Genomic DNA, 13,715 nt, shown 5'->3' on the forward strand with positions numbered 1-13,715 from the left:
CCTCCTGACATCGTGATCTGCCCACCTCCACCTCCCAAAGTGCTGGGATTATGAGGTGTGAGCCACTGTGCCCAGCCGAGAGTGCCACCTTATACTAAAATCATGTCTAAAGGATATGTAGTCAGGACAACAGTTGTATCCATATGTTGGTGAGTAAGAGAGAAATGAGGACAAGAATAGAAACCAGAAGATAATCCTCGAGTGGATAATTGGTCATTAAAATGACAAAACAAATGACAAAGTAATTCAGAGAAACAAAAAAATTCAAAAATAGCTATGAAAGGTGCTGTAGAGAGAAAAGTTGAATTCAAAAATAGATACATAGGTATTTTAAGAAGAAAATAAATTGAGAATTATTTCTTCAAGATAAACTGGGCTGGGCGAGTTGGCTCATGCCTTTAACCCCAACACTTTGGGAGGCTGAGGAGGGAAGATAGCTTGAGGCTAGGAGTTCAAGATCAGCCTGGGCAAAACAGCAAGACAAGACACTCTCTTTTTTCCTTTTAAAAAAAAGATAAACTGAGCTTGACAAGATAGGGTGAGATATGCAAAATTCAGGTACCATGAAAGACAATAGCGGCTATTCACTTGGGACAAATCACCCTAATCATCGCTAATCTGACAAAGCCTATAACTTTTTTTTTTTTTTTTTGAGCTGGAGTGCAATGGCGCGATCTCGGCTCACCGCAACCTCTACCTCCTGGGTTCAGGCAATTCTCCTGCCTCAGCCTCCTGAGTAGCTGGGATTACAGGCACACGCCACCATGCCCAGCTAATTTTTTGTATTTTTAGTAGAGACGGGGTTTCCCCATGTTGATCAGGATGGTCTCGATCTCCTGACCTTGTGATCCACCCGTCTCGGCCTCCCAAAGTGCTGGGATTACAGGCTTGAGCCACCGGCGCCCGGCCCAAAGCCTGTAACTTTTATCTGCATCAACACAGTTTATGCCCGTTTAGTGAACAGAACCAATCCCTAAAAATGTACAACTCCAGTAATTAAGTTTTCCTATAACTCATCTACCATAGAAAAGATGGCTTCTGAGTAAGGCCAGAGGGACAGACGCAGGTAAAACACAGACGAAGCCAAATGATGTCTCCAGTGAGCCCTGGGCAAAAGCAGGAAGCTCTGCCTTAGACCAAAGCTGGAAGGAGGGTTCCAGTGTGCATGCCTCATGCACTTCCTCACTGCTCCACTTTTGCTGCTCCACTTTTGCTACTGGCCGTCTCAGGCTCTCTGCCTCTTTCAAGTTCTGGGTTTTTTGTAAATAAGAAACAAACTTGTCTGTCCTTGTTTCTCTAAAAATCTGCTGAATGCTTACTAAATTTATAAATAAAATTCAGAACACTTACGCGATGAAAGAATTTCTCTAATCTTTCTTTTAGAAGCTTGACACCTCCATCTTCCATGGCTTTCAGAAATGTACCATTAAAAAGCTAATGAGGTAAAAGATTGCAGAAAAGAAAATCAATGTCCTATGGTCACTTTTTCAGTATAACAAGTTCTTTTTCCTTTAGATTATTAATTCGGCTCGTTAAATCTCCCAGTTCAATAGAGAAAATATTTACAACAGAAAACTGCAGTTAAAAATATGTTATAAAAAATACTGTTAAGTGATGCTGTAATATTTATGAAACCACCTAATTGCTCTAGACATCTTTCAAAAATTTCAACTCACAGCTAAGTTTCAATTTACATAAATAATATCTCTCAAATTTTTATTTTTAAGTTTTCTCTCAATGATGGAATCACCTAAATTTTTATCCTTTTTTTTTCTGAGGCGGAATCTCACTCTGTCATGAGCGCAATGGCACGATGTTGGCTCACTACAAACTCTGCTTCCTGGGTTCAAGTGACTCTCCTGTCTCAGCCGCCTGAATAGCTGGGAATACAGATATGCACCAACACTTCTGGCTAAATTTTGGATTTTTTATAGTGAAGATGGGGTTTTGCCATGTTGGCCAGGCTGGTCTTGAACTCCTGATCTCAGGTGATTTGCCTGCTTTGGCCTCCCAAAGTGTTGGGATTACAGGTATGAGCCACTGCGCCCGGCCTCCTTTTGACACAGGATCTCACTCTGTGTCCAGGATGGAGTGCAGTGGCACAATCACAGTTCACTGCACCGTCAACCTCCGAGGCTCAAGCGATCCTCCCACCTCAGCCTCTTGAGTAGCTGGGACTACAGACATGCAGCATGATGCCCGGCTAAATTTTATAACAATTTTTTGTAGAGATGTGGTCTTGCTATATTGCCCAGATTGGTGTTAAACTCCTGGGCTCAAGCAATCCACCCTCCTCAGCCTTCCAGAATGCTGCAATTACAAATGTGATCCACTGTGCCTTGCCTCACTGAAATTTTTAAATCATAAAATTATCTGCATTCTGTACCTTCTCCTTGAGGACACAGACACACTTTTCCATCAATGGGGACACATTCCTAGTATAAGGCTGAGAAAAGAGAATTCAATACTTACCGAATAAAGGTACACATAAACCTCACTACCTGTTTCAAAGGCCTCATGATTTTCCTCTCTAAGACAAATACATAGCCACTTTATAGTCATTTAAAGATTTATCTTTCAATAACGATGGAGCCTATAAACAGGGGTAATTGGTTGGACTCTCAGTTCAAAAAGAATGCCATGCTTACCTTGTACATGCTGTAGCACTGCTGCAGCACTGAACTATAAACCTTGTCCTGCAAACAACACAAAAACATAGCACAGATCTCAATTCAAGGGAAAAGCGATGTCTATCATACAGACGGCAAAGGTACAATGAGTCTTGGCAAAACAATATAATGCTTATAAACTTTGTCCCACGATATTTGTGTGCTGAAACGAAGTGTTTACATTCTTTTTTTTTTTTTTTTGAGATGGAATCTCACTCTGTTGCCCAGGCTGAAGTGCAGTCGTGCAATCTTGGCTCATGGCAACCTTCACCTCCCTGTTTAAGCGATTCTCCTGCCTCAGCCTCCCACGTGGCCAGGATGACAGGTGTGTGCCACCAGGCCTGGCCAATTTTCGTAGTTTTAGCAGAGATGGGGTTCCACTATATTGGTCAGGCTGGTCTCGAATTTCTGACCTCAAGTGATCTGCCTGCCTTGGCCTCCCAAAATACTGGGATTTTAGGTGTGAGCCATGTTGCCATGTTCCTGGCCAGAAGTGTTTAAATTCTTTTTTTTTTTTTTTGAGACAGAGTCTCACTCTGTTACCCAGGCGGGAGTGCAGTGGTGCAAACTCGGCTCACTGCAACCTCCACCTTCCAGGTTTAAGTGATTCTCCTGCCTCAGCCTCCTGAACAGCTGAGACTAGGCAAATGTCACCACGCCCGGCTATTTTTTTGAATTTTTAGTAGAGATGGGGTTTCACCATGTTAGCCAGGATGGTCTTGATCTCCGGACCTCGTGATCTGCCCATCTTAGCCTCCCAAAATGCTGGGATTATAGGCGTGAGGCGTGTTTAAATTCGAATTTGTGAATCAGTATGCCTAACTTTAGGAGGGTTTTAAATACAGATGCAGAGTAGAAGGTATTAGTGAGATAAGACACATATACATTTTAAAAAGATTGTGCTAATGTAAACAACGGAACAGGAATCTTTGCCATATACCCTGAGAAACTTCTGCAAAAGCCACCTAATTTAAATCTAAGCAAGTAAGGCATTCAACATACTCAGGATACATTTAAAAAATAAATTAAAAAACGACACATTACCAACAACTCCTCCTCTTGATATTCAATAATCGGTTTTCCATCTTTACTCTGTTTTTCAATTATAGGATTCCGAACAACCTACAACATTTGATAAACTGAAATTATACAATGAATTCATTATACCATGTTTTTGATTTTGACTTAATTAAAAAAATTTTAATGTTACAGCATCAAAAACACAACTTCTTAAGACAGCTCCAAGAACAAATAAAGCAAATAGGAACTTGGTTTTAAAATTGCAACCAATTTTATTGTAATTTGACTTTGATGCAGTAGCCAGAGAACTTTCCTAAATTCTCAGCAGTAAAGATCACCCATATACAAACCACAGTGCTTCCATTACGTTGTGGGGAAAAAAAAAAAAGTCACCCATAACTTTACCATACAATTTCAGAAAGATACACTCTATATGTAAATACCATGACCATCCAGAAATTTTCTTCCGGTTCATTGAAGAACTGTCTATTCTTCTGTGTATGTAAAGATTTTGCAGGTTTTGATGGGCTAAAGGTCCTACAAAGGTTAAAAAAATATGTTTGGGACAATTCTCCAAGCAGAAGTTTTAAGAATTCACTGAACTCTAAAAGGCACACTTAGAGGTATTACCTTGTAAACTGCACAATAGCTTCACACAATCCAACATTTCTAATCTTTTCATTCTTTTCTACTTCATTTGGATGATAAAATAAAATCTTATTTTCCTCCTGAAACGTGAAGAAACAGAAGCACAACTTTAATATAAACATTTCATCTTAGCTGTTGAAAATGCAATGGTTAAGGTCGACCTCTTGTGTCACCCATGCTAATGACAAAACAAAAACTGCTTTTAGAAAAACAGGAATTGTAATCCTAGCACTTTGAGAGGCCAATGCAGGAGGATCACATGAGTTAAGGAGTTCAAGACAAGCCTCGAGAGATCCAAGATGGCTGATCACTAGCAGCTCGGGATTGTAGCTCCCAGTGAAAATGCAAAGAACGAGAGGATGCCACACCTTCACGTGAATTCTTGTTGCTCACGCACCAGGAGATTCCCAGTAGAGGAGCCCCATGGGTCGCCAGTGCGACTCTTGTGACCGGCAAGGCGGTTTTGCCGGCGCCTCAGAGCGTCGGTTCTTGGTGCAGAGTCAGAAAAGCACCATCAATCTTAACGCCGCAGATTGAGTCGGCGCAGTGGGTTGCTCAGATTTCAGCGCTGAGAATCAGTAAGTTGGACGTCCACTCAGAAACCCAATTACAAAGACGGTAATTATAAAGAGCACAGATGGATAAAGCTACAACGAAGGGAAGAAAACAGCCAAAAAAGGCTGAGAATACCCAAGATCAGAACACCTCTCCCTTAGCAGGGGATCCCAGTTCCTCATCAGCAAGGAAACAAGGCTTAATGGAGAACGAGTGTGTTCCAATTACAGAAGCAGGCTTCAAAATGTGGATAATAAGAAACTTCTGTGAATTAAAAGAACTTGTTTTAACACAATCTAAAGTAAGAACTTTGAAAAGAGGTTTGACGAAACATCAAGAATACAAAATTTAGAGAGGAAAATAAGTGAATTGATGGAGCTGAAAAACACAATACGAGAACTACGTGAAGTATGCACAAGTTTTAACAGCCGAATTGATCAAGCAGAAGAAAGGATATCACAGGTCGAAGACCAACTCAATGAAATAAAACTAGAAGACAAGATTAGAGAAAAAAGGATAAAAAGGAACGAGCAAAGTCTCCAAGAAATATGTGACTATGTGAAAAGACCTAATCTACGCTTGATAGGTGTACCTGAATGTGACAAAGAGAATGAATCCAAGCTGGAAAATACACTTCAGGATATTATTCAGGAAAATTTTCCCAACTTAGTAAGGCAGGATAATATTTAACTCCAGGTAATACAGAGAACACCACAAAGATATTCCTCAAGAAGAGCAACTCCAAGGCATGTAATTGTCAGATTCACCAGGGTTGAAATGAAGGAGAAAATACTAAGGGCAGCCAGAGAGAAAGGTCAGGTTACCCACAAAGGGAAGCCTATCAGACTTACAGCAGATCTCTCAGCTGAAACCCTACAAGCCAGAAGAGAGTGGGGACCAATATTCAACATCCTTAAAGAAAAGAACTTTCAACCCAGAATTTCACATCCAGCCAAACTAAGCTTCATAAGTGAAGGAAAAATAAAGTTTTTTGTGAACAAGCAAGCACTCAGAGAATTCATCACCACCAGGCCTGCTTTACAAGAGCTTCTGAAAGAACCACTACACATAGAAAGGAACAAACAGTTTCAGCCTTTCTAAAAAATACCAAAAAGTAAAGAACATCAATACAATGAAGAATTTACATCAACTAATGGGCAAAATAGCCAGCTAATATTAAATGGTAGTATTAAACTCACATATATCATTATTAATTCTAAATTTGAATTGACTAAATTCACCAATTCAAAGACAGACAGGCAATTTGGACAAAAACCTAAAACCCATCGGTATGCTGCATCCAGACCCATCTCACATTCAAGGATACACAAAGACTCAAAACAAGGGATGGAGAAAGATTTACCAACCAAACAGAGAGCAAAAATAAATAAATAAAAAGCAGAAGTTACAATTTTTGCCTCTGATAAAATAGTCTTTAAAGCAACAAAGATCAAAAGAAGCAAAGAAGGACATTATATAATGAGAAAAGAATCAACGCAACAACAAGAAGAGCTAAAGATCCTAAATATATACGCACCCAATACAGGAATACCCAGACATACAAGACTTATAAAGAGGCTTAGACTCCCACACAGTAATAGTGGGAGACTTCAACATTAATATTAGACAGATCAATGAGACAGAAAATTAACAACGATATCCAGGACTTGAACTCAGATCTGGAACAAGTAAACGTAATTAACATTTATAGAACTCTCCACTTTACACAAAATATACACTCTTATCAGTACCACATCATATCAACTTAGAAGTTTAAACGAAATGTTGGTTGGCTCGTTTGTTATTCTCTTCCCTCGTTTTCTTTCATGTCTCCATTATTAAGGACAATTATAGGCTTACCCATATTTAGACTGCATTCTAGCCCGGGCAACAAAGCAATACCCCCATTCTCTCTCCCTCTTCCTCTTTCTTCCTCTTCTTTATTCTTTTTATTATTCTTTTTTTTTCTAAAAATAAAAAAAGAAAAAGAAAAAAGAAAAAAGACAGTAGAGGCCGGGCACTGTGGCTCACACTTGTAATCCCAGCACTTCGGGAGGCCGAGGCGAGCAGATCACTTGAGGTCAGGAGTTCAAAACCAGCCTGACCAACATAAAAAAAAAAAAAAAAAAAAGAACAAAATACATAACAGAGCCCTGGTTACATATAGTAAAATATCAGCCTAACTTGCCCATAACTGAAGTTCCAGGAAAAAAAGGATACAGAAAAATATTGGAAGACATAGCAGACTTTTTTTTTTCTCTAAATTTGATGCAAACTTTAAACTCTCACGTAAAGAAAAGTGTTCTCACCAGCCTGGTGTAGAACAAAAAGAAAGAACGGTAACTGTAATTGATTGAAACACATCAGACACATAAAATCCACGTGCACACATGAGGCTCAGAAAGTCACACACACACACAAAAAAGACAAGCCTGGACAACACAGTGAGACCTCGTCTCTATTGTTTAAAATAATAATAAGAAAAACAGGAATTACATCACTGTGCAAATACCACCCATCAGCCAGAAAGGCAATTTCGATATTCAATAAGTCACATTATATCTGAGGTAGCACCAGGTAATTTTTATGAAAATTCAGTCTCTAGGTTTCTTTCCTAGTACTAATTTGTAATACACCAATACCTGTAAGAAACGAAGGTGTGCGGCCGGGCGTAGTGGCTCACTCCTGTAATCCCAGAACTTTGGGATGCCGAGGTGGGTGGATCACCTGAGGTCACGAGTTCGAGACCAGCCTGGCCAACATGGTGAAACCCCATATCTACTAAAAATACAAAAAATTAGCAAGGTGTGGTGGCGGGCACCGGCAATTCCAGCTACTTGGGATCTTGGGAGGCCGAGGCAGGAGAATCGCTTGAACCAGGGAGGTGGAGGTTGCTGTAAGCCAAGATCTTGCCATTGCACCCCAGCCTGGGCAACAAGAGTAAAACTCTGTCTCAAAAAAAAAAAAAAAAAAAAAAAAAAAGTGTGCACATCTGCAGACACACAGCTGCCTGAAAATTAAATCCAGCCTTCACAGCCATTTGAACGGACAAGTTTGTTGTTGTTGTTGTTGTTTTCTGGAGACATGGTCTCTTGCACAAGCTAGAGTGCAGTGCCGTAATTACAGCTCGCCTGCAGCTGTAATTGGGCCACTGGGCTCAAGTGATCCTCTCGCCTCAGCCTCCTGAGTAGCTGGAACTACGGGTGCATGCCACCATGCCTGGCTCATTTTTCGATTTTTTTTTTTTTTTTTTTTTTTGATAGAGATGGGAGTCTTGCCATGTTGCCCAGGCTGGTCTGGAAGTCCTGGCCTCTATCAATCCTCCCATCTAGGCCTCCCAAAGTGCTGGGATTACAGGTGTAAGCGACGGCGCGGAGCCTGGAAAGTCTTTAAAAGAACTGTGATTTGCTGGCAAAACACAGCTGCGGACATCCTTTGAGGAAAGTCACCGTTCCCACCTCAGAAAAACAACGCCCACATCCACACCAAACCTCCTGGAATTTCTTTACTCATTCGGCAGAAAACTTTTACAGGGTCTTCAGCCTTGCATCATTTGGGGGCTGGCATCTGCCACTCTGGTTCCACGCCCCTAGTCCGGGACTTCCCACATCACAAAGCCAAGTTCAATTGTAATTTCCCAGCACTGACACAAAGTACAAAGAGCCCCAGCCTGGGGTGTGGAGTGCTCCACCCCACCCGGCTTTATTCCGCCCCAGGACCTAAAGCGGTTGTTGCCTGCTGTCACGTCCCTGCCGCAGCCCCCGGCCCGGACTCGCACCTGGCACAACGCAAGCTCGGTCAGTGCGGCTCCAGGTGCGCAGAACCACAGGGCCGCCTCCCCGGGGGGCACCGACGCCGGCCGGCCGCCCGTCTGCCTCTCGGGCCCGTCGACCCCGCTCGCCGCCCCCTCCGCGTACCTCTCCTTCGCGCGGCCCGAAGCGCGGGTTGTAGATGAAGAAACTCAGCAGCGCCGGCGGGAACTGCTTCTCCTGGGCCGCCCAGGCCCCGCTCCCGGCGCCGGCCGCCGCTGCAGCCATCCCGGCCCGGCCCCCACCTCGGGAGCCTCCTTCGGCCCGCCCAGACAGCAGATACCGGCCGGGAGACCGCACTTCCGCCTCCCTAGCCACCGCCCCGGAAGCGCTTGCCTACGGCCCGGAAGAAGAACCCGCAGAACAGCGTCCTCTTCTGGCACCCCGGGGTGGGCTTGTCTTCTGTTTCCTGGCCCGCGGAGTTTGTTTTGCTGGCTCGTGGAGTTCTGTCCTGGCCACAGGCGAGGGCTGCGAGTTTCAGGAAAAACTGAGTGGGGCACTTTTTTTTTGAGATAGGTTCTAAGTTTGTCATCAGGCTGGAGTACAGTGGCGCGATCTCAGCTCACTGCAGCCTCAACCTCCGGGGCTCAAGCGATCCTCCTGCCTAAGCCTCCCCAGTAGCTGGGATTACAGGTGGGGCCACCAAGGCCAGTTTTTTTTTGTAGAGGTGGGGGTCTCACTAGGTTGCCCAGGCTGCTCTCGAACTCCTGACCTCAAATGGTCTCCCACTTCGTCCTCCCAAAGTGCTGTGATTACAGGCATGAGACACCATGCCCAACCTGTTGTTGTTTTGGTTGTATTGTTTTTAATTTAATTTAGAAACAGTATCTTGCTTGTTGGAGAGCTGTGGTGCCACCATAGCTTACTGCAGCCTCCAACTCTTAGAGACAGGGGCTCGAACTCTCAGCATAAAGGGAGCTTCCTGCCTCTATTACTGAATGGAAGGTCTTCACTATGGATTGTCCAGGTTCTTGGCGTGAACAAAATACACACACAAAAAAAGCAAGGAAAGAACAAAACTGGAGCAACAAAGATTTATTGAAGCGAAAGTACAATTCACAGAGTGGGAGCAAATTGGCTCAGGCAGCTCAATAGTCCCCATTAGGATTTTTGTTAAGCTGAAAGAATTTGGTAACACCCCTAGGTGCCCTTTAGAGGCCTGCGATTGGTTATGCCCTCTGAACGATTGGCTTGTGACCAATCGGAGGCTGAAGTGGAGACTTGCCAGGGGCAATCAGAGGCTGAAGTGGAAACTTCTGTCTTGTTATTGCAGGAATGATCACGAGGTCTCCATGCTACCTAATTTTGCCTATAACTGGCTGCACCAGCTGGTTTTTTGCTTATGCCTTAACCCTTGATTATCCTCATTCCCTATTCTCCTGCCTCACCTGGCCTCTCAAAGTGCCGGGATTACAGGAGTGAGCCACCTGTACCTGGCTGATTGTTTTGTTTTTAATTTCTTTAAAAATGATTTTATTTTGAGACAGCACTTTGCTTTGTTGCCCAGGCTGGAGTGCAGGGACCAGATCATAGCTCACTGCAGCCTGGAACTCTTGGGCTCAAGTGATCCTCCCACCTCAACCTCCCAAATAGCTGGGACTACAGATGCGTGCCACCATGCCTGGCTAATTTTTAAATTTTCTGAAGAGCTGGGGTCTCACTATGTTAACCCAGGCTGGTCTCAAACTCCTGGGCTCAAGTGATCCACTGGCCTTGGTCTCTCCAAGTGCTGGGATGATAGGCATAAGCCCCTGTGCCCACCATGGCATAGTATTTTTGTAGAAGGAAATGTAAAGACACAAAGGAAGCCTTACTAGGAAAGAAACAAGGCTGGGACTGGTGGCTCATGCCTGTAATCCCAGCGCTTTGGGAGGCTAAGGTAGGTGAATCACTTCAGGCCAGGAGTTTGAGACCAGCCTGGTCAACCTACTGAAACCCATCTCTACTAAAAATACAAAAATTAGCCATGCATGGTAGTGCATGCCTGTGGTCCCAGCTACTTAGGGAGGCTTGAAGCAGGAGAATCACTTGAACCCAGGAGGCAGAGGTTGCAGTGAGCCAAGATGGCACCACTGCACTCCAGACTGGGTGACAGAGCGAGACCCTGTCTCATAAAAAGAAAAAAACACATTAAGGGGCATGTCGGGGTTACCACCTGCAGAGGTCTGTCCTGCAGACCCTGACTCAACGATGGGTAAATAAATTCACTCACACACCGAATACAGTGAATGAATGGGCTGGGGTGTCTGGGGCACTGGCAGACACTGGAGAAGAGTGCTGTAAAGAGATAGCAGCCCCTACTCCAGGCTTTCATTTAGTCTATCAAAGGACAAGTGTCTTTGGATAAATACCATTAGAGGATAATTAACTTCTGCCCACCCCCTGAGTAGAAAGCAATTAAGCACCGGAGGTAAATCAAAAGTCAGTCTTAGGATCACCTGAGTAAACAAGCTAGCTAGGTAAACTACTCTGCATTCCTTTGTATTGGGGGCCTAATCTCTCTGGCTTCAGCTAAGAGGCTCTGGCTGCCTTCAGCCAGCTGTATTACTGGAGGTTATGCAACACCCCTAGGCCTTCCAGGAGGGTTTGTGGCTACTATAACTAAAATTTTTCCCGCCAGCCTGACTGAATCCCCAAAGGGGCAGATGTGCATTCCTTTCTGCCCATTAACATTATTGACAGAGTCCCTGTTTGAGAGACAGATGGATCACCCACAATGGATGATCCACACCTATGAAGTTTGCTCCTCCCCTCCATTCCTTCAGCACATGTTTGGAGGCAGATGGGGCACTGTGTGTGCCACGGAGGCAGGACCAGAGGTGGCAGACTCCCCAGAGTGCCTGTTCCTGGACCTTGTCGCCTGGATTCCCTTGCCTTTGAGTTGTGTGGGTGGTGACATAGTTGGGACCGCTTGTTACAGTTATTTGGAGTCAAGCCTTTGCAGCATATGGCTTGGCCAAACTCAAGAAGACCTTGGTTTATGTTACCTCATCTGTCACATACTCAGTTTGGAAGCAGAACCACTTCCTGATCCAGCCTGGCAGCATAGACCACGTTTGGGGAAGTGATGAGTTGGAATTTGGACTTCAGACAGTTCTGGGTGACATACCCACTTCTGCCATTCACCAACTGCACCAATCTCCTTGCATCAAACAAGAGATAGAGACGTGCCGGATGCAGTGGCTCATGCCAGTAATCCCAGCACTTTGGGAGGCTGAGGCAGGCAAATCATGAGGTCAAGAGATTGAGACCATCCTGGCCAACATGGTGAAACCCCATCTCTATAAAAAATACGAAAATTAGCTGGGTGTGCTGGTCCATGCCTGTAGTCCCAGCTACTCGGGAGGCTGAGGCAGGAGAATTGCTTGAACCCAGGAGGTGGAGGTTGCCGTGAGCTGACATTAGCCACTGCACTCCAGGCTGGCAACAGGGCAAGACTTCATCTAAAAAAAAAAAAAAAAGAAAAAAAGAAAGAAAGAAAAGAAAGAAAAAAAGAAGAGATACACTCTCTAGTGTCTACCTCTTATATGGGAAATGGCTAACAGTAAATTCCTGCCAAGTGGGACTTTCACTTGAAGAATTAAATGGGACTATGAATGTGTATCAAGTGCCAGCACCTAATCATTACTTAATAAATGATTGCTACTGTTCCTTGCTATTGACTTTCCCAATTAGCTTGCTCTAGTGCATGAAATTATTCCATTAGAAATACATGTTTTGGTTGGGTATGGTGGCTCATGCCTGTAATCCCAGCACTTTGGGAGGCCAAGGTGGCGGATCACTTGAGGTCAGGAGTTTGAGACCAGTCTGGCCAACATGGCGAAACCCTGTCTCTCCTAAAAAGAATTAAAAACTAGCCATATGTGGTGGCAGGTGGCTGTAGTCCCAGCTACTCGGAAGGCTGAGGTAGAATAATTGTTGGGACTCAGGAGGCAGAGGTTGCAGTGAGCTAAGATCACACCACTGCACTCCAGCCTGGGTGACAGAACGAGACTCTGTCTCAAAAATAAAATAAATAAATAAAAATAAAGTACAAGGTGCTATATAAGTGAGATTAACAATTTATAGTATGAGTCACAGTTTCTTCCAGGATACCTCTTTGTCCTTGTACATGTTTGCTGCTCCCTTCCTCAATTCATACAATTCATTGCAGGATGCATCGAAAGTGGAAGATGACATAAAAACAAAACGAAACATCCAGAGATCAAAGAAAAGAGCATGCTTTTATGGTTTCAAAGTCAAGGATGCAAGAACACTTGACATCAATGCATCTGCCTCTCCTAGCACAGTCCTTGGGTGTGCATGGGTATGAGGTGGGAGTGGTAATAATGACAGACACCCACATAGGTTTGGAGGTCTCAGAGGAGGGGGTGTGTGTGTCTTTCTCCTTTGGGAAGCTGGGATAGGTGGCGAGCTTTGCAGAGTTCCCCTCTGGGTCAAGCACGGTGCAGTAACAGAATTGCTAGGATTATCTGGGCGAGAAACCCTTATTGGTTCAGGAAGAAGCTGAATGATTCGCTTGTGCACAGAAGGAATTCAGAGAAAGCCAGTGCTGAGAAGCCTCAAGGTCGGGACCAGGAGAAGGTAGCCATGGCCCTTCAAGACCATGAGACTAGAGAGTATTGAGGATGACTCTGTGTTTGCTGTTTGGACTGAGAATACTCCAGTCCCATCTGGGGCCTCAACTCTCCACCCCAACCTACGGTAAGAAAGGAGAAGAGGTTGCTTAATTGCCTGACATAATTAAGATTCTGACACCCAGCACAATGGGAATTCAAATCAAGTTCAGTTATAGAAATAGAAGGTAGACATTTTGCACAAAGAATTTGCAAACTCAGAATTCCAAGAGAATGAGCTGTGGGAAAGACATATTTTGGTGTTGGAAACGAAGCTCAGTTCCAAGTAGAAAGTCACAGTTCCGGCCAGGTACAGTGGCTCATGCCTGTAATCCCAGCATTTTAGGAGGCTGAGGCAGGTGGATCACTTGAGGTCAGGAGTTTGAGACCAGCCTGGC

General features: G+C 44.1%; 1 protein-coding gene across 3 annotated transcripts in view; it reads right to left on the minus strand.

Annotated features, from left to right (window-relative positions):
• CCZ1 (CCZ1 homolog, vacuolar protein trafficking and biogenesis associated) overlaps window positions 1–9,020 on the minus strand; it is a 43,039-nt gene extending 34,019 nt beyond the window's left edge. For 2 of the 3 annotated variants that reach the window (XM_039460582.2, XM_074390699.1), the window contains exons 1-6: window positions 8,810–9,020; window positions 4,320–4,417; window positions 4,133–4,226; window positions 3,714–3,791; window positions 2,649–2,696; window positions 1,351–1,434 (exon numbers count right to left, since the gene is read on the minus strand). In XM_039460582.2, coding sequence (XP_039316516.1) covers window positions 1,351–1,434; window positions 2,649–2,696; window positions 3,714–3,791; window positions 4,133–4,226; window positions 4,320–4,417; window positions 8,810–8,929 — 522 coding nt within the window. In that variant the 5' untranslated portion in view covers window positions 8,930–9,020. The remainder of the gene's footprint in view (window positions 1–1,350; window positions 1,435–2,648; window positions 2,697–3,713; window positions 3,792–4,132; window positions 4,227–4,319; window positions 4,418–8,809) is intronic. The other variant, XM_039460581.2, reaches the window with a different exon arrangement.
• Window positions 9,021–13,715: the final 4,695 nt, after the last annotated feature.

This window comes from Saimiri boliviensis, chromosome 20 (assembly GCF_048565385.1).
Source record: "Saimiri boliviensis isolate mSaiBol1 chromosome 20, mSaiBol1.pri, whole genome shotgun sequence".
Lineage (NCBI taxonomy): Eukaryota > Metazoa > Chordata > Mammalia > Primates > Cebidae > Saimiri > Saimiri boliviensis.